This window comes from Neomonachus schauinslandi, chromosome 5, assembly GCF_002201575.2.
Source record: "Neomonachus schauinslandi chromosome 5, ASM220157v2, whole genome shotgun sequence".
Taxonomy (NCBI): Eukaryota; Metazoa; Chordata; class Mammalia; order Carnivora; family Phocidae; genus Neomonachus; species Neomonachus schauinslandi.
Window position 1 is genome coordinate 86,889,873 of NC_058407.1, and position 21,980 is coordinate 86,911,852.

At 34.9% G+C, this 21,980-nt stretch overlaps 1 protein-coding gene and 1 pseudogene across 1 annotated transcript in view; both read right to left on the reverse strand.

Moving 5' to 3' along the window:
* Positions 1-21,980, reverse strand: part of PIK3C2G (phosphatidylinositol-4-phosphate 3-kinase catalytic subunit type 2 gamma) — a 384,724-nt gene that overhangs the window by 277,263 nt on the left and 85,481 nt on the right. The window contains exons 8-10 of the mRNA XM_021690398.2: positions 21,742-21,805; positions 9,219-9,341; positions 4,553-4,586 (exon numbers count right to left, since the gene is read on the reverse strand). Of these exons, the coding sequence (XP_021546073.1) occupies positions 4,553-4,586; positions 9,219-9,341; positions 21,742-21,805 (221 nt within the window). The remainder of the gene's footprint in view (positions 1-4,552; positions 4,587-9,218; positions 9,342-21,741; positions 21,806-21,980) is intronic.
* LOC110580733 lies at positions 1,345-3,446 on the reverse strand (annotated as a pseudogene).

Genomic DNA, 21,980 nt, shown 5'->3' on the forward strand with positions numbered 1-21,980 from the left:
TATTTTTTGTTCCAGTTTATTATTGTTTAGAATTAATTTTCAGACAAGGAACAGATTTTCTAAATGGCTTGTAAGTACTTCAAACAAATCCCATCTAAAAATTAATCATAATAAATTTGACAATGCTATGATGCTTACCATTAACTGAACACTAATCATATACATGGTGCTGCTGTAAAAAGAGAACAGTAATAGTACCTGGTTGGGATCTGAAATAAGCCTGAAATGAAAGATTTATGATGCTTACTAAATCTCTTCAAAATCAAAGCCTTAAGTTTTACTATTAGTTTTTTAAGAGGGGTTTATTGATTATTCCTAAAAGTAACTTGTCATGAAGGAAGAAAATGAAAAAAAAAAAAAAAAAGACTAAGTACAGGGGCTAATAGCTCCAAGTGTGTACTAAATAAAGGCATACCAATATATCCTAGACCATATGAAAAGACCTAATCACTGAATTTAAGGTAAACTTTCCTGGCTTTCGTTCTCCCAATAAATTCTCTTCCCTGGAAAAATTCCTACCTGAGAGGAAGGAAGAAAAGACTGATGAAAGGGACCAGGTAGTACAGGTTGTGAACTTTGAATCAAAATCAGGAAAGATGACCCCATTACAATGGAGAAGCTTATGAGGATGATGAACGTTATCCCACGGGTGGAGTTCAGTGTCAGACTTCTTGGTGGGGCCAGTGAATAATTCTCACCACTAACATTTTGTATGCATTAATATGCATATACTTTAATATGCTCACTTGTGATTGTTTTTAATATTCCACTATAGTAGTGTTCAAAAGTTAAAGGAGTAAACTCAAATATAAAAGCTCAATCATTATTATTTTTTAAGCCAGATCAGGAATATCTTCGACAAATATTTAAGCGATAAAAGGGTTTAGGAAATGAAAAGACAGTATGAAGTGAAGTTGTGAATGGAAGCTCTGGTGCCCTCCGCGGAGTCCTTCATGCCTGACGGGCTTGACTGAAGGAGTCTCCGGAGGGTTCGCACAGCTAGCTGTGGTCATGGTCAAAGACCCCTCGGTATGCATCTGTCCATCGTCCTCACACAACATCTGTCAGCCTTCGACCAATCCCCAAAATAGGCTCCTTAAATCCTACAGGTTCGTTCTGGTAGACAAGCGAAGGCAGAAAACCCTGAGAAAGAAATCAGGCTGGTCTGATCTGAATGCTATCCTTTCCCATCCTGGGCCAGAAAAACATGCGGAAATGCCACATTTTAGATATTTCTACTTTTCCGCCACTACGTCCTGGAGAAATGACATGGAACCGCAGCTTAGCCTGTGGTGGGGGGAAGACGGAGAAGGAATCTGCGGTTCTTTAGTGGAACCCACTGAACTAGGCACAGGGCGGAGGAGAGCGGGTGATCTTGTCAGGAGGCCTGAACTCTGTGTCCCCGAGGGTCCGGAGCGCTACCTGGCCACTGGGCGGGACCACCAAGTGGGTCATGCCGCGGCTGCCGAGGGAGAGGCGGAGCCAGCCCTGTGGAGGAAGTGTGGCGCCAGACACACCAGGTTGCGAAAGACCGCATGGCCTCAGAACTGTTCTGCTGCCTGGCGTCTGCTGGGTGGATGCAGTTTGGGAGGACACTTCCCTTCGGGCTCTGCCTTCGTAATACCCTCCGTTTCTGGCTTCCGCTGAGACTTGGGCAGGTTCCACTCCGTAGGCTAGAGGGGGGCTCCTTCCCTCAGCAAGTCTGTGCTGACTTTGCAGACTCCTGGCACGTGTTTGCTGATGATGTCAGTGGTTTCTATTACGTGAGTCATGGAGGAATGCTCGATTTTATTAAGCTTCAACGCCACGCTTGCAAGTCGGACACCAGTTAGCTCAGCCCGTTTGCCACCTAGGGGAGTCGGTAGTGAAATCCTTTTGCGAGGAGGCATCCACGCGGTATTGGGAATACCTGATGAGGAAGATGGGCTGCATGGCCTTGCCTTTGTAGTGGTCCAGCCTGGGACCCCAGTTCTTCTCCAGACTCGAGGTTCTGCTTCCACACGCTGACCAGGACGTTGCTCTCATCTGTCCCAGACGTGGTCCCAGACACCCCTGTGGCACACGGCCCCGCCCACGGTGGCGGCGGCTTGGCGCACTTCTGCGCCTGAGCGGGGCGCGCCCACAACTCAGAGAAGAGCGCTGTGACCAAACCCCAGGCCGCTGAGGAGTCATCGAGAGAACGAGTAAGCACATCGTTGGAAAATTCGTTCTTAAAAAAATCACTGTGATTTGATGTGATCTGATGTGATTTGATGCACGCCAAGTCAAGGCACACAATAGCGCTGTTGTTTTTTTCAAACACATGCACTTCCTCATCAAGTTGTTTCTGAAGCATAAATTGCTTGTAGTTTCTAGTTGTTTTGCAAAGAAAATTAATACAAAGAGCCAGCTTAGTCAGCTCCATTAGTCTGCAGTGTTCCAATACCAGACAATTTGGCTACTCAAAAAAAAACAGGCTATTTTCAGCATGGAACTTCTTCCCACATCCTGCCCCTCAGTAGGTCTGTCCATAATTAAATTTGTTGTTGTTGTTGTTGTTCAACACATGCTATTATTCACTTAGTTATTCATAAATTTGTACAAAATTTATAAGATGGCCAAATTTTTACTTAAAATGGTGTCCTTTGTTGAAACAGTCTGAGGGGACAAGCAGCTAAAAGAGCTCTAATTAAAATTCTCTGGGAAATCAGCAGTAGCAATTAATAAAACAGAAGAGTAAAGCAGCATAGGACTCATCAAACTCTGGAGGCCAACCAACAGAGATTCTCCTGACCAACAGAGGCAGGGAATTATAAATTTATAGAAACATGTTTCCCAGGTCCCCACATTGTGCTGTTGGTACTCTGAAGCAGGGAAGTAACAAACTTCTTGTTAATTCCCCAATCTTGTGCAAATGAATACACATCTAAAATAAATCATAAAGTTGGTTCAGAGATCTTATTAATTCAAGCCCCAGCATGTATTTTGGGAAATCTTAATTATTTGGATAATTACTCAAAAACTAGTCTTGATTTCTTATGCAGAAATACAGTTCTTGGTTATAATTTGCTTTTTTGAGGTAATATAGAGATGTGTGCTTATGCATTATGCTTTACTATCAGAATTCTGGATGAAGAGTACATTTCAGATATCCTCAGAAATGTACTAGGGACACAAGATACTGGGCTTGGTGGTGAAATATGGAGTAATAATGTTTATCACACCTGATTTTACTCTGAGAAAAGAGTTATAGTATCATAAAATTGAGAAACAGTGGCAATATATATTTGATTAAAATACATTAATTAGAATCTGTGATGACTTAGCATTGAATATAAACCTTTGGGAACATTCCTACATAGCTTTGTGGGATCTTATATCTCAACCCCTGAGGAATATGGGATAAGGGCATTTTATTCAGTGGTCCAATTCCGTATAAGCATACCTCCAGCTTGTTGACTCCTCATTCTATCACTTGGACTCTGTTAGTGATATTTTTAGGGGGTGTCTATCTTTCCCTTTCGTTTATGATATTCTAGAGTTTTATGAATGCCTGGAACAGGGATTTTTGCACTAGCAATTTGTTTGTTTTTTCTCTGTGCCCTCTGCCATCCCATTTTCCTCTGTGATGTGAAGTGGAGTTCTTCAAATGTAATTGTGTCTTCTTTTGAGTGGTGGGAATTAGATTTGAGAAGATATCCCTCTGTCCATAACTTTCTCCCCAAAACGATTAAGGCTTGGAAGGCAGGTTGGGGTTATCATTTGCACTTCACTATGACCTCTACACCTAGAGTGTGAGTTGAACTTCTGTGGGTCAGTTTCCTTGAAGGTACTTAAGAGTGTTGATATGCCAAATACCATTTGCTTTTGCAAACAGGAACAACTCTGACCACATCCTGCACATTAAATACTATCATGACTTCTATACATATTAGGGAAACTTAGGATCAAAGAATTCTTTAAGATCACACAGAGTCAAAAAGTGGCAGAGTTGAAATTAACCAGATTCCAAAAGCTGGGTTCTTTGCTCTATATCATACTATTATTATTCATCCACTATTTTCTGTAGAGGAGAAGTCCTTCTGTGGCTTGCAGTTTTATGGGCTCAGAGCCTCTGTGAACACTAATTATTCCAGAACCTAATCCTCCTACATAATATGTTAGATTGGTCTTTCAAATAGAGTTTGAATTTAAATCTGAAATTGGTGACTTTGAAGAAAGACATCTGCTACTTTTCTGACTCTTCTTGCATCAACATATAATTAGCTAAATAAAATTTTATAGTTTCTTGGAATAGTTATAAGAATATTTTCAGTATTCCTTTCATTTTTATAGATCTCTTGACTTTTCCCATTTCTTAAAAATGTTAGGCTAGAAGTTTAGAGAGTGGATTTTTATTCACTTGCAAAATAATCATTTCCATCAGTAAAAAGAGTTTTAGCAAAGCATTTTCACTTCAAAAAATATTTCTGTGTATGTGTTACCTTTATATTTGGATGAATAATTGAAAAAACAATAAATTATTTTGGGTTCTATAACTTTTTTTTTTAATGTGGGTACATGTATGTTTTACCTTTTGCTGAAGTCTCTGAATTTTGATGAAAATTCTGAAAAAGAAAAATAAGTGCAAAGATACAATTGTTATTTAGAAAACAAATTCACAAAACAATCAAACTGATAATATCCAGATCTAAACACTAAAATTTCTCTGGCATGGTAAAAACACGAAATATTTATTGGTGTCATATATCAGTGTTGCTTCATAAACAGAAGGAAGCTAAATTGTAAGATGAAAGAAAAGCCTTCTGAATATTTTAGTAAACAGTCTAGATTTTTTGACAGAAAAAAATTTAGAATAAGTTAAGCCTATTTAGTATTATTAGAAAAGTTCTGTATATACTGGCTAACCTCAATTCCCTTTCCACAGCAGTGAATGATTTTTTGAAATAAGTGCATTTTAATTCTCTGTTTAATATGTCCAGTTCTTATTATTAGCAGTTATTCAATTGCAATTTTGGGCTGCAATGAAAAGAGGGCTGGATGGACGTGGGCAAAATTATACAGAATCATGATATGGTTTCATTTTTTATTTATTCTTAGGAGATTTTTAAAAAACTGATAGTAAAACACTGGTGACCATATCCTAAATTTTTTTAAAAAGTACTACCTGAAATTTTATTTTTTATTGTCATTTTTGTTCACTTCCATTAGTATGGTTTTATTTATTTATTTGCTTTTTTGTTTATTTGCATTTATATTTGTCAGAGGCCTAAAATTATTGGTTTAGGAATCACTGGTGATAAATTCATTATCACAAAACCTATATAAGGTGATTCACAGATTCACTAAAAATAAGGTTTCAGTACAAAAGCAAAAACATTTCCTAATATGATCCATTTAAATTAATGCTAATTTTTTAAAAAATTTGCTTGGACAAGTTTGCTTTTAATTAATGAAAGCTCAGTTTCTCAAACAAACTGAGGAATAATTGTTTTCTTGTAACAAAGAACTTGCTACAATATTCCTTTGGAGAGAAAACACTTGTATCATGTTTAAAATGTAATTAAATTTATATACAGCTTTTCACTTAAAAGCATTGTTCACATGAACCTTTTCAGAAGCATTTCTCTTAGGTATAATATTTCACTGGAGCATAGTTTCAACCACTAGGCTTAGTAACTACACATAAGATCTTCACCCCATCCATGTGGGTGAGACTATTAAATATGTTAGCCTGACTTCACTAGAATTCAATTTATTCAGAAATATAAACTTGTATTTTAAAATCACCATGACATCCACCTACAGCACAATGTGTAAGACCATATTTTTCACTTTGTGTTTCATTTATTGTACGAACATGTAATGGAAATATATTATGTTAGATTCTGGAATATAATTTTGAAGGATGGAAAATTGTTTCCAATGCTGAGTGAGAGCATGAGCGAGAGTATAACTGTATTTGTGATATAATTCATCATCTTGCTAAAACTTACATTTAATAAATACCTAATTACTTCTCTGTATGGCAGGAAATAGTCTCTTGCAAGTTGACCAAAAAATGCAGCCAAGGGAAAGGAAAGCTTCTCAAATTTGAGTTTGTTGGCAGAAGATTAATTTTTCTCAGTATTTCTTTAATCTTAGGTTCATGGTGGGTAGACACACTGTAGATACTTTGGCATTGTTAACTGCAGTTGGTTACTACACGAATTCTGAAAAATGTGCTCACTATTTGTACCAACATTCTTATATAGGTGGGCTCATGGTTAGGTTAGAGAAAGAGATGAACAAAAAGTTTGAATGAAGGTTAGAATAAGTGAACTTTTAAAGTGTATTCAAAATAAGAATCTGCTTATTAAGGGGTATTAAACTATTTTTTGCCATTGACATATATGAAATAAAACTCGTGATTGTTAACTCTATTTTTATGTGTCAATAATCACATATAATTTAGTGCTCATAAGTAGATAAGAAATGTGAAATGTGAATATGAGCTTTTTTTGAGAATTATAATTGATCATAGCTTTCCTAGGAAATACTCAGTTTTTCTTTGAAGGATTCTTTTGGCTTCAACTATATTGAAATTTTGATATTTCTAAGAAAATTGTTATTTTTGTTCTTTTAGGGAGTTTCAGAAAATGAGTGTTTTAAAGATAAAGCTTTTTGTATCTAGTAATATTTTAATAGCATTAGAACTGTTTTATCCTAAAATTAGATTTTCCTCGTTCTTTGATCAGTTTTTTGTTTGTACTGATTCACTGAAAGCCGGACATAAAAATTGAAGCACAACCAAGTGGTCTTAACAGATGGAAAGACATGTGCCCACATTCATGCATGTGGTCTCCTCCTCTGGCAAAGGCTCACATCTGTCATGAGGCTGGCTATAATCAATGGTTGTGAGAAAATGAGAACCTAAGTGGTGCTTGTGCAAATTAAAACCTTCATGTTGGCTACATGGGAAGGAGTCTCCAAAACTACCACCAGCACCATCCCCACTACCTCCAGTTATAATAATGACTCATGCAAGAAACACTATCATCTGGACCTTTATTAACATTATTTGTAATGCTCATAGAAACCCTGCAAATTCTGTTATTATTTATTTATTTAGTTAGTTTTTTATGCATGCATACATGCACTGAGGAAAGCTGAAACTCAGAGATGTGAGTTAATTTTCCCAAGGATGTTCAGCTAAAAACTGGTAGATATTGAGTTCAAGTCATATTTGCATGACCCTAAACTCTTTGTATTTTATCATCAGCTCTAGGTGCTTATAAAAAACTGGTAGATATTGAGTTCAAGTCATATTTGCATGACCCTAAACTCTTTGTATTTTATCATCAGCTCTAGGTGCTTATACTGTCTCCCAAATGTGATCATCTAAGAGAAACTAGTAGCTTGTTGAAAGTTAACTCTCACTACCTTGTTATCCTGACTTAACTTTAGCTATTGGAAAGCTCTTCTTTTTTTTTTCAATATATTAATATAAATTCTTTTTTTTAAATTTTATTTTATTATGTTAATCGCCATACATTATATCATTAGTTTTTGATGTAGTGTTCCATGATTCATTGTTTGTGTATAACTGGGTTATACACAAAGAAAAGCTCTTCTTAGCATCATATAATTCTTAAGTTTTTGAGTTTGTCAAAACACTTATTTTCACATCATACTGATGATAGGCTTTTCAAGACTATGTATAATTTTACCACTCTGACACAGAGTAAAAAATATGACCAGATTAAATGTGATCACTTCAAATTTTTTACCTTGTTATCATTTAAGAAGACCATGAATATTAAAATGTACATATAAAAACAGCTTTGGAGACTACATAGTTATTTCATTTTCTTCTATAATTGGAAGGTATAAGAGTAGATATTTTCCCTTTAAGAAAAATGTAATAAAATAGTTATTAATTTCAGACATCAAATTTTGGTATTTATTGATTATATTTTTAAATTTTGATTTCTTCTTTGCTTTGGGATTTTAGCTTTTAATGGATGTTTATCTGGAAAATCTTTTGATAGGATGATTCCACTGCTCCTGAGTCATCATTGTCACTATGTAATGCGAACAAGGTATTTAAATTTCTATATTTATTATTACTCTCTAATTACAAAAACAAGTTCTAGTTAAAATAAGACTTATAAAATACATTAAGAAATTACTGATTTTTTTCATAGTCATCTATTTGAAACAATGATGATGATTTATATATACTAATATAATTGTCCACTTTCTAAATCAATCTTTTTGAAATTTCAAGCCTGGCATATTCAAGGTAGTCTGTGCTGTTCCTTTCCATGCAGATAAGGAATGCATGTAATCACTCTCTGCTATGAAGTTTCACATATATTGAGGAAGAGGCCTGGGTTCAAATCTCTATTTTGCCACTTATTAATCCTCTGTACATAAGCATTCTAAGCATCAGATTTTAATAATAAAATTAACATTAAAATACCAACTTCATGGCATTGATATGAGGATGAATTGAAATAAAATAAAAATGAAATAATAAATAAGTGAAACTTTTATTATTGCAATGCACTATCAAGTATTAGTTATTATTATCATCATCATATCTTTCTGCTTCATCATTTGCTAAACTAATAACAAGATTGAATGGATTTATTGTGACCAAATTTACTAATCTTTTTCTTGAACAATAATCACACATGTAATTCTACATCAGATTTCTGAGATTTAAAAAAAAAAATCACCTAATAGTTATATTTTAAACTGAAGGAAACAGGATATTATTGCATGCTTTGGGATCATATAAGCAGTGTGCATTGCAAATTCAGCAAAAGATAGCACAAAAACTGGTCTTTTCTTTCCTCTATATGTGCTTGTCCATGTAAGCATGGATACTTGCCCCTGCATATACTGGTGCACATGAGAACCATTAATAGTCTATATAAACACTTGCCTGTGAATGTTATTATATAAACGTATTCCTCTAGGTAGAATGGTAGGATTGATTTCGTCTCACTTGGAAGATATATTGCAGTTACAAACTTCAAAGGTGTAAGAAATTTCTTTTTAATTTAATTAAATCCTTTTGGTATAATAGAATCAAGTTTCCGTTAGCCCCAAATGATTGAAATATATGTGTGCAAACACATACACAGACACATACACACAAACACACAGTACTTACTCAAAATTCTTTCACTTTTCTTAATTATTGAACTCAGGTTTAAAATAATTACTGTCTAATAAATGAGTATATTTACCTCTGTTTTTCTCTGAAGAATTAGACGTAGTTCATTTACAGCATCTGTAATTTGTTTGGTTTCCACACACCCCAGAACACTGCATATATTTTTTACTTCTTCAATAATATTATCCACATTTTGCTATGGATGAAAAATAAGAAGATGCAATTTATTTGGAATATATCTTAAATCTTTTCCATATTAAAAAAACACAACTACTCAATTATAACATGGAGAAGAAAAATTTATGAGTAATTCATATGGAAAAAGCCAGTTGTTTTATTTGCGTTTGAACTCAACATGAGTCAACATTGTGACATGCCTGACAGCAGATCTACTTCATTTTTAATTAAATTGAAAGCCATATACTCTCCATAAATAGGAAGTTAATATCCCCACCACATTTTCCATGTGTATAATCTGAACAGGAGTTTAGTTCTGGGTATGACATTTGAAACTGGACTTGACAAATTAGACTTTCCTAAAGAAGAGCAACCCAACTATTGATATACTATTAATATACTCATTCCAAACAGTATAGTAGACTTTGTTTTCAGCTCTCCAGTAAGGTTATCTGTGTTAAAATCCTGGTTCTGCTCCATTTGTACCTGTGACTATTATCTAATTAACTTCTGTGGATCTAAGTTTTCTCTTCTGTAAAATTGGAAAAATAATAATTAATTATAGGGTTGCTATAATGATTAAATAAGATGAAATATGAAAAAGTGGCAGAGAATAAGGGTTAAATTTTAGCTAATTAATTCATTTTTTATTTTTACTCATTCACACAAATTTTTCAGTTTATATGAGAAATCAGACACTGTACATCTCCATATAACCAATAAAATAAAAACTGAAAGGTAATAAAAGCTGTAAGAAGGGCATGTATTAGTGCTATGTTTAGTTTTCATTCATACATTTGAAGTAGATGTGTGATGTGAATTTGAGGAAATCCTTAAAATATTACTAATTAAAATGCAAATGCTGAGTTGACTTGGGTCAGTGAGTAGCTAATTTACTCCATCTCTTAACTCTAGTCTTGAAGTGCTTCATATCTGATCTATTTATCTCATTTAATCTTCCTCAAATTCTGAAAGATAAATATTATATTCATTACATTCCTGAATCACTGAGATTGCTAGAATATGCTACATGAATTATTCTAATAGTAGAATTAACTTGATGATTAGTTGGATGTGTGGGCCAACAGAAAGTTTGGATTTAAATGATTCTAAAGTTTTATGCTTGGGAAACCAAGAAGATAGGGTGCCATTAATTAAGGCAACAAATGTTGGGAAGATTTTTGATGAGATTATGATGCATGTGATTTTTGATATGCAAAGCTTGACCTTCCACAGCAACAACCAAGCAGACACAACCTCCAGATATTGGGAAATGCAATGAGATTCTAGCTCTGCCAACTGTTGGATTGAGAAAACACACACACACAGAACACGTGCTCATATAAACACTAGATGAACCATAAGAAAAAAGTGTAAATGTATAGCTTAGCTCAAAACAAAGGATAAATTTCTGGGTGACAGAAATTTAAAGAGGGAACTTAAAGCCAGAGCAGTGTCTTCAACATTGATGCTACAATGGCCTGAGGGAAATACCAGATTAGATTTAGGCCTTCAGGCTTAGAGACTGGTGTTTACTGCTCAAGATGGGACAACTGCTGAGATTTTAGTCTAAACCAGTAGGGGGAAGTAGGGAAAGGAGCAGATCTGGAGCTGAAATCTCTGAATAAACCCCTGACACTGGATAGACTGTCACCTGCAAAAGGTGGGAGAAAAACTATGCCTACTGACCAAGAGAGCTTTTGAGAAAGGCTCTCTTTACCCAGGAGCTTTGGGTGAGGGAAATGACTACCTGAAAAACTATGTGTAGCTGGGAAGTATGGATTTATACTATGGCAGGAATTTATGCCAAAAAATTGTTCCAGAATATAGTGACAATTTTGGACCCAGGCAGAAACAAATGCAAAACTGCTCTATGGAAACACTTTTCTAAATTCCAAAACCCTGGAGTTTCCTCTAATATAAACACACATGGGTATACGTGTGCATGTGCATGTGCGCGTGCACACACACACACACAAACCCTCATAGAAGGGGAATAATCAGCCTAAAATTTACAAATCCTATTATGGCTGATCCACCATATGAGAGATTCTACAGGTATGAAACATGCATTAGCATCTGATTTCAAGTGAAAATAAAACTAAATTTGACCATAATTTTCATAGAGGTGACACCTGGCCAAGAATTTATTTATTTTTTTTTAAAGATTTTATTCATTTATTTGAGAGAGAGAGAATGAGAGAGAGCACATGAGAGGGGGGAGGGTCAGAGGGAGAAGCAGACTCCCCGCTGAGCAGGGAGCCTGATGCGGGACTCGATCCCGGGACTCCAGGATCATGACCTGAGCCGAAGGCAGTCGCTTAACCAACTGAGCCACCCAGGCGCCCAAGAATTTAGATATGACTGTCTAAAAAGAGACTATGGAGGAAAGAAAAATTGAACGTTGAGCATGTAACATTTCAGAACATCTAATATTACGTGATGGAGAAGGGAGTTTGGGTCACAGATGGAGCACACAGTGTTGAGACCTGAGCCAGAAGACTATAGTTTAATGGACATAAACTAAAGGTAGTTGATGGTACTAGGAAACTTTAGCTTGGAAGAAAAAGAAGAAAAAGGAAACATGATAACTATTTCCAAGTATTTGAAGGCTGTTTAAGTGAAAAGGTGATTAGATGTACTGTAAGTAGCTCTAGAATGATAAATTAGAACAAATGGTTGGAAACTTAGAGACACTCATTTTGACTCAGTATGAGGAAAATCTTTGTAAAAATTATTTGTTCAAAATTTGAGAGACTGTCCTGTCAGTAGAGGGTTCCTCCACATTACAGGTATGCAAACAGGAATGTCGAGAGATTTTTGCATTACATAGGATTTGAACTGGACAACCTCTAAATTCTTTCTATCTCTGTGACTCTTTGGGTTAGTGAAAACTGACAATAATGCACTTTTGTTATTTTATGTGGTATATTCCAAGCCTATTTTAGGAAATATTTGATGTATCATGGACTTTGAGGAGCAGCATTTTAATACTTTAGATATTAAGCATATCCTAAAAGTATTTTGAACATTGGGGAAGATTGGTGACAACTTTTCTCCTCTGCATCTTTCTGGAAGACAAAACAAAACAAAACAACATATCCTTTCCTCCCCACTGTTATTTAGCTGTGATGGAGACCAAAGGAACAGCCATGTAAGAGCCTACCATTTTCCAAGTTTTATATAAACCTTAGTGAATTTCTGTTTATATTTACACACTGAAAATTGCCAAATTCAATTAATGAGTTTGGAGACAAATTGAGAAGTTAGAATTACTTTTGTTCCAGATGAACTAGTTATTGCTATTATAAATTGTTTGTTCCTTAAAGATTAAAAATAGTCTTTGGAGGGGTGCCTGGCTGGCTCAGTCAGAAAGCATGTGACTCTTGATCTCAGAGTTGTGGGCTTGAGACCTATGTTGGGTGTAGAGATTACTTAAAAATAAAATCTTTTAAAAATTAGTCTTTGGACTGTTGAATCTCAGATCTGTACCTCTGAAACAAATAATGCAATATATGTTAAGAAAAAAAAAAGAAGAAGGTAGCAGGAGGGGAAGAATGAAGGGGGGGAAATCGGAGGGGTAGACGAACCATGAGAGACGAAGGACTCTGAAAAACAAACTGAGGGTTCTAGAGGGGAGGGGGGTGGGAGGATGGGTTAGCCTGGTGATGGGTATTGAGGAGGGCACGTTCTGCACAAACAATGAATCATGGAACACTACATCTAAAATTAATGATGTAATGTATGGGGATTAACATAACAATAAAAAAATTTTAAAAAAATTAGTCTTTGGAGTTCCATTTCAGCTTAAAATATAGATATTTGGTCACACCGTTGCAATGAAAAAAGGCAGATAATATACAAAAATCATAATTTTTCCTGACCTCATTAGAGGTTTGAGGTCACAAGTGACCAAATATACTGGATTCCAAAGAATGATAGGCCCCTCCAAGGAGAGATGGGGCATACAAAGTCTTTGACCTTTAGCAGAGCACAGGAGAAGGAGGTGACCACTATACAAGAGGGTAAGAATAAATTAACTAAAATTATAACAAATTCTTAAAGGGCCAGGTATGAACTAGCATGTCAGTTTGGAATATCTGGGAGTTTATAACATAAGGAGAGTTTACAATCATTATTTAAGCTCTTTTCCATGGATGCTTACCAGCTGTTTAGGGGAAATATTGTTCAGGAAAATGAAGGTCCATTTAGTGGTCCAGTATGTAACAGATGATCAGTTGTTTCTGGGACACAGGCACAAAGTCCTGCCCATTTCTGTGGAGCCTTCTCTAACAAGAAGCAAAAGTCTTATGCTGCTGGTTGATGGTACTAGGAAAATTAAAACATTAAAAGGGCATAACACTCTCTGTCACCCTGATCCCAGGCAAAAAATCTTACTTTGTGGGAAAAGGGAGAGAAAGCAAAGCAGTCTCCCTGTGGGTGAGAGGTAGACATAGCTGAAGATCCTTTGCCAGTGAGGGGAAAGTCAAAGCAAAAACCTTTGGCCCATGGGGAAGGGGAAGGATACTCTGTCTTGAGTCAGGATCCTACATGGATACCAATCAAAGGCCAGCTACCAGTGTCAGAAAGGGCAGAAAATCATCTGTATAAGATTAACTACAGATATAAGGCACAGTTTGGCTGCCATGTGGAGGGGCAGGGATTCTCAGAAAGTTCCAATCTCGAGACAGTAGAACACAGTCTGCCTATGGCTGTGACTGATCATTACAACACAGACCTCCCTTTACCTTACTACAGAGGATGAGTCTATTTTGAATAATAAATAAAGAGCAGAGTAGTGCCGGGGGAGAGACAAGAATATTGATAGGGACTATCTCTGTGGCATAGGTGAGCAGGGGCTGTTGAAAGCTGAAAGTGAAGCAGGAATACTGAGGAAAAAATTCTGGCAGCACAAGCCCCACTCTAAGTACAGGTAATAGTGGCTAACCACTCTTTGAAGGAATTTGAAGTGTGAAGTGCCCTATGATAATGATAATAACAAAACACAAATAAAGCACAAATCTTGACTGGATTATATCAGCCATGCATAGTAGTAGCATAACTGAAGAAGAACATTGCCCATTTGCAGGTGTGAATTAAATTTACCTCATTCTCTACTATTCTCCATGCAATGTTTAGCACTCAATCGAAAATTACAATTTGTATAAAAAAGCAAGATACAATAACCCATTGTCAGTAGATGAAACAATTGACAAATCTATATATGACCTAGATGTTGGAATAATCAGATAAGGACTTTAAAATAACTATAATTAACATGTTACAGGATCTAGGAGAAAATATGGACAACATGCATGATCAGATGGGGAACTTCAACACAGAGATGGAAACTATATAGAAAAGCAAATTTAAATGATAGAAATATAAAAATATATGTGATATTAGAGCTGAATTCCTTCAGTGGGCTCATCAGAGATTGAACATAGCTAGGGAAATTATCAGTGAAATTGAAGATATGTCAAGAGAAATTATCCTAATTGAAACATGAAGGGAAGAAAACAGTGGGGAGAAAAACTAACACATGACATCTAAGAGCTGTCAAAGTCACATATGCAGTTGTAGTTCTAGAGACATAAGAATGGGGTTAAGAGATATTTAAAGAAATAATGGCCAGCATATCAAAATTTGTGGGATGCCACTAAACTTTAGAGGGAAGTTGATGGCTTTAAAATTTGAGTAGTTTTATGTGAATTAAAGAAATTGAATTTATAACTAAAATCCTTGCCACAAGGAAAACTCAGAAAAGATGATTTCATTGGTAAATTTTATCAAACATTTAAGGAAGAAATCAAATCAAATCTCAAATTCTTTCAGAATATACTGAAAGGGAATATCTCTCAACTTATAAGTCCTGTACTACTCCAACATCAAAATCAAACTACAACATTACAACAAAATAAAAATACAGACTGATGTATCTCATCGATATAAATGCAAATACCCTTAACAAAATATTAACCAATTGAAGCCAGATAAAAAGTTTTAAATTTTCACAAGTATGGTTAATCCCAGTAATGCAAAAATATTTTTAAAATTTGAAAGGAATAATGACAAAAACCATATGCCTATCTGTATTGATACAGAAAAGGCATTTGACAAAATTTATCACCCATCTACAATATAAACTCCTAGCGAACGAGGAATAGAAGGAAACTTCTTCAACCTAGTAAAGGGCGACTAACTTCATGCCAAAACTACATAAACTCCAAATAACTTCTTACTCAGTTGGTAAAGGACTGTAACATTCTCCTTAAGATTAACAAAAACCAAGAGTCCTGTTCTTATCACTTAATAGTAAAATTCTACTGGAGTTCAAGGTGAAGAAAATCCATATATCTTGGGTTGCATGGTGTCTAGGATGGAAGGTATTACCTGCAAAAAAGCAGTTGGGCACTTTTGGGTGTGATGGAAATATTTTATATCTTGATTTCTGTGGTGGTTACATAGGCATATACATTTTCAAAACTAGTCAAACTATATGGTTAACATGAGTGTGTTTTATTTTATGTCAATTAAACTTCTGGATAGTTAATTTAATAAATACAAACCATAATGAAGGTGGAAAGACAAGCCACCAGCTAAAAGGAAATATTTACAATACACATAATCAAATGATGAGTAAATATATAAGTAGTTCCCATGAATCTATTTGAAAAAGATAAGGTAATGTAGAAAATGGATGAGAAGTCTGACTATATATATATATCATAAAAAAGGACAGTTTATCAAACTCAACACCCAAAAAACAAATAATCCAGTCAAGAAATGGGCAGAAGACATGAACAGACCCTTCTCCAAGGAAGACATACAAATGGCTAACAGACACATGAAAAAAGGCTCAACATCACTAGACATCAGGGAAATACAAATCAAAACCACAATGAGATACACCAGTTAGAATGGCAAAAATTAACAAGACAGGAAACAGCAAATGTTGGTGAGGAAGTGGAGAAAGGGGAACCCTCTTACACTGTTGGTGGGAATGCAAGCTTGTATAGCCACTCTGGAAAACAGTGTGGAGGTTCTTCAAGACATTAAAAATAGAGTTACCCTATGACCCAGCAATTGCACTACTAGATAATTACCCCAAAGATACAGATGTAGTGAAAAGAAGGGACCCCAATGTTCATAGCAGCAGTGTCCACAATTACCAAACTGTGGAAGGAGCCGAGACGTCCTTCAACAGATGAATGGATAAAGAAGATGTGGTTCATATATACAATGGAGTATTACTCAGCCATCAGAAAGGATGAATACCTACCATTTGCATTGACATGGATGGAACTGGAGAGGATTATGCTAAGTGAAAAAAGCAAGCAGATAAAGACAATTATCATATGGTTTTAATCATATGTGGAACATAAGGAATAGCACAGAGGACCATGGGGAAGGGGAGGGAATATTGAATGGGAAGAAATCAGAGAGGGAGACAAACCATGGGAGACTCTGGATTATGGGAAATAAACTGAGGGTTACAGAAGGGAGGGGGTGGGGTAACTAGGTGATAGGTATAAAGGAGGGCACGTGTTTGGATGAGCACTGGGTGTTATACACAAATAATCAATCATTGAACACTACATCAAAAACTAATGATGTACTATATGCTGGCTAATTGAACATAATAATTAAAAAATAAGTAATATTTCAGGAATAAAAAGATTGACAGTTTGATGTTTTATTTTAAAAAGTAAAGAATAATGAATTTTCATATTCAGGGAAATGAAAATTAAAACTGAAATATGATCAAAACATACACCTCTTTAGGCAAAATTTTAAAAGGTTGGACTGTACCACACGTTGGTGAGAAAATGGGGCAATGGGAACTCTCATCTGTTATGAAATACATATGACCCTATTAGAAAAGGGTATATATCCTAGAAAAATTCTTGATATTAGCTCAAGTATACATCAACAGTAGAATAGATAAATACATAGAGGTTCTTTGATCTAATTGAGTACCATATAACAATGGAAACAAATCAAAACCACATGGAACAAGGCGGATAAATCTGAAAACGAGTGAAAGATACATGGCTCAAAAACTTTATATAGCTTGATTCCATTTAGGTAGATATTAAAAAGGAAACCTAAACTTTATATTGCTAATGAATGCATAGATATCCTTTGATAGTGAAATGGGAAAAGATGAAGTGGTGAAAAGAAAAGCTACAGAACACTTTTCTCCAAAGATTACCTCTTATGTAGATACAGATGTAGTGAAAAGAGGGACCCCAACGTTCATGGCACATGGGCAGATCCTATGATACTGGCAATATTTTGTTGCTAAACTTATTGTTTAATAAGAATGCCTGTTCTGATATTATTCTTTAATTTGTATATATATTATTATATGTTTTTCATGTATTATATAATTCACTGCATAAATCCCAAATAAAATGTCAGATCATGTTATTCCTTTGATGGAACCCGTCAGTGCTTTCCATTTCACTTGGAATACAAATTATGTTGGCTAGTGATTATCTTCCTTATTGAAAATCTAGTTTCACTTTTTCTTTTTTTTATTCTTTAAGTCTGAGAGTGTTCTATACATAATAGGTTTGACTTTTAGTAGTTTCAGTATGCGCTTTATTTCTGCTAAGGCAGGTTCCAATTCTGCAGTTGTGTTTTATTTTCCTTGTGACCTGACTTTATCTCCTTCATCTCCTTGACTTCTTTTGTAACCTTTAACTGGGTCCTTCTATTTTCTTCTTATGATTTTTTTGGTCCTTTTCTACCTCTTCTTATATTCTATTGTGAATGCAAATCGGTTTTTGACATTTTTCTTCTGGATCCTGTACAGTCCTCTACTTTAGTAATAGTGTTAAAAATAGTAACTCTCATAGCAATAAAATAATACTTGTACTTATTTTTACTTGAACACTTTTTATCTTCAAACCACTATGTTATATTAAATACATCACATCCACTTTTTATTAATTTTAAAAAATATCATTATATTTTATTATATTCACTCTAGTGGTGAATAATATGAACTCTAGGAAAGTTGAATAAAAACTTCCATAGTGATGGAGGGCTGTCATACAGATATCTGACTTTGGAATCTCTGCTCCTAAATTCTGTCTTTACTGCCACTCTGTTTAAATTATGTTTGAATTGAACTTCTAAAATCCAATAATAGATCTACCTGTTACTAAAAGAGCTTCAGTTCTAATAAAGCTAAATATATAAGATCCCTTTGTGCCCCCTTTATTTCTACTTGTATATGGAATTTTTAGACTCTGTCTAGAGGCTGAATACAGTTGGATTTTGGTCTCAGGGAGAGGAAACTGTGAGATAATTATTATTCTTCCTTACTCATTGAGTTACTTACACCTGAATAATAGAGATGTCATTCTTGTTATCTAGTTGGTACACTCTCTGAGTCATGAGCTAGATGGTAAAGTGTTTGGAGGTTTATAGCTTTTTGTAGACCAAGAAGATATTTCATGAAGCCAAACCATGTTTTGAAGCATGAGTAGATTTTTCTCAATCAATTTCCATCTAGTTTACAGTTAGTTCACCAGTTACTAGATTCTAGTATAAGTTTATCATCAGTGGTAGGATTGTTAACTTTCTCTAAAGGGCTATTTGGCATTGTAATAAAAATTTTAGAGACAGTGCTTAAGCACTTTGAATTAGAAGTTGATTCTTGCACATAGATTGAAATCTTGTTTTACACTGCTTTGCTCTGTATGTATATTATATGTGTGAATATGCTGTCTTTCCAACTAGATCATCAGCAACTTCAGAGTATGGTTCTGATTTCCATTTCTCTTGATTCCAGTGAGTAAATAGTTCACTAATTTGCAATAAGTAAGCATTGAGTAATATCTTAGGGAGAAAATTCTTTCTCTTCTATTTTTAATTTCTCTGAAATATTAGAGATGAATGCAGAATATAGGATGAATATAGAAAATATTCCTTACCTTTCTGGGTATTAGTGGAATAGGTGAGAGGAAGAAAATGTTCAAAGGAAAAGTTCTATGTAAACTACTTACAAAACTATCTGTTTAGCAAACATAATAATCAGAATGTCCAATCTGAAATAAGTCAAGTCTAAAATATGTTAAATGACAATGGCTGGGGAAATAAAATATTTTAAAATTTAAATTATCCATATTACTCAATAATATTCATGTCATATTTATTCAGCCTGCGTGTTTGCTATTTTTTAAAAAAATATGTTTAATAATCCAAGTTTGGGAAATATTTAAAAAATTGTTTTTCAAATTAGTACTGCTTTCAACATTGATGAAATGCTACTAAATGCAATTTTCAAATAAATAGGAAGCACAAAATTGTGAATTGATCATATCACAGTCTGTCCTCACTTCTCAGATATTTACCAGTGATGCTTCATAGGAAGAATCACATTTAAAAAGCTCATTGTTTTGAAAGAGTTCATCTGGAAAATCACAGACTCTGTGGCCTATTTATAAAATAATTCAGATGTGGGTGATGATAACTATTTGCCAGTGTTAATGTAAAGATAGTAGTTATTTGATGTTTTGCCAACTTTTAATTCATACTGGAAAAATTTACAAGAATCAATGGATTCTTTTAAAGTGGAAATATTGGAGGCTTTATGTATGAGTAAGATGATCAAACCTCTTGGAAATTAAGAACTTTACAAATTCCCAACAATTTTTGTGTGTGTGTATGTGTGTGTGTATAAAAAGGCATTTTTGATACATGAGCAGTACCAAGACATTTACGTAATTACAATTCATTCATAAGTAGTTTACCATAACCTCAAAAATATATTTCCATATAGTCAAGAGACATAAATGATCTAGGAATGAAGTCTTCATTTGCTTTGTGTGCCTGGTAAATTTCAAATTCTACATTAGAAAGAATGACTATCACAAATGTGAAGAATCAAGCTGAAAGAAGTACTAATTATGACACTTTTATGAGACTTAAACCAATCTGTGAGTTTTTTTCACATTTCACATTTTGAACTTCCAGATTTAAGCCAGGCTCAAGAAAGAAAAATGGAATTAGAATGAGAAGATTACACTTTGGAAGGGTATATGAGTTGTGTGTTTGTTATCACTGTGTCTTTGAATATTTATGTGGAATTCACATGAGTTTGGTATCTTCATCAAGAAATGTTGTTTGTTATTTTCAGAATCTTTTAGTTACCTAGGTTCTTTATCTTTTCATATATATATCAGGAGTCAATTATTTAATGGAAAAAGAAATCCTCACTTGTTTTAAAACCACTGTCTTGGGGCACCTGGTGGTGTAGTTGGTTGGTTGTCTGACTCTTGGTTTCGGCTCAGGTCGAGCCCTGTGCTGGGCTCTGTGCTCAACTTGGAGTCTGCTTGGGTTTCTCTCTCCTTTCTCTTTCTGCCCCTCCCCCCATTCTCTCTCTCTCTCAAATAAATAAATAAATCTTAAAAAAAAAAAAAACACTGTCTTACACAATTTTCTGTAATCATAGGTTGTTTTATCTGTGGAAGATTAACCCTTCCCTGGAAGAATAAGCTATAAGAAATGATCTGCTTAATGGTGACCACACTTTGGATGCCCTGTTGGCGACCAAATCTTAGTAGTCTTGGACTAAATCCGTCATTTTTCCATGTCAAGCTAGCTTCTCTTCTCTTTGCTATTTTAGTGAACTGATTCTCTATGCAGTCAGTTAGCAGCCAGGAATGTGGAGGTATTCTAGACACTCTCTTCTTTTGTTTTACTCATAGTCTTTCACCAAATCATATAAATTGCATATTTTTACCTATTATGAATTTGTCCCCTCCTACCCACCCCTATTGTAGAGTTTTTGTCCATACCCTCATCATCTCTTTGGGCTAATGAAATGCTCCTCTAATCACCCATCTGTCATTCTACTGCCTTGCATAATGGCTCCATGTCATCAGCTGATAAATTAGAAAATCATTAAATTGTCCATAAAGTGTCCTTAAGATCCTATATAACAGCCCCTGCTTGCCCCTTTCATCTGGTCTCTTTACAGGCCTTGAACCCTAATTGTAGCCATTCCAAATTTCATACAGTTTTCAAATCATAGCAAGCTTTTTCCTAACTGCTTCTATTCATGGGGGGTTTTTTGCTGAAAGTTATCCCCACTCCCCACCTTCCTTCACCGTGCCACTTCCCTAGCTGGCATACTCATTTTTCAATATTCAGATCAAATAGGTAAAATTGATAACTTTTTTTGTGCCCTATATACACATAGGTCTTTCGCAGTAGCTATGACACTTTATTAACGCATGTCTGTTTACTTGTCTGTTTTGCCATGATAGAATGAAAGCTGCTCAAGTATAGACCTTCTACTTTATTCATCTTTGTATCTTCAGAAAACTGTTAAGTTTTAGAAAAAGAGTTAATGGTTAATAGATGCTTGTGGAATTGACAGGTGAAGTAACTAAAGTTAATACCTGGGTTTTCAATAGGGATTTCAGGTGGAAGTCATATTTTTTGATTACTGTTGAGAGGCACTGTCTGGAAAGAAAAAAAAAAAAACAACTGTTTAAAAGTGGGGAGGAAAACTTAATATTAACTTTAGCATATTTATCATAAGCTCTGTTTTGTCCATGATTCTATAGCAGACATGGTTAAAAAAGGATTGCTATTGACACGATTTTAAAAACCATTTCAGATGAATGTTTATAAGTTT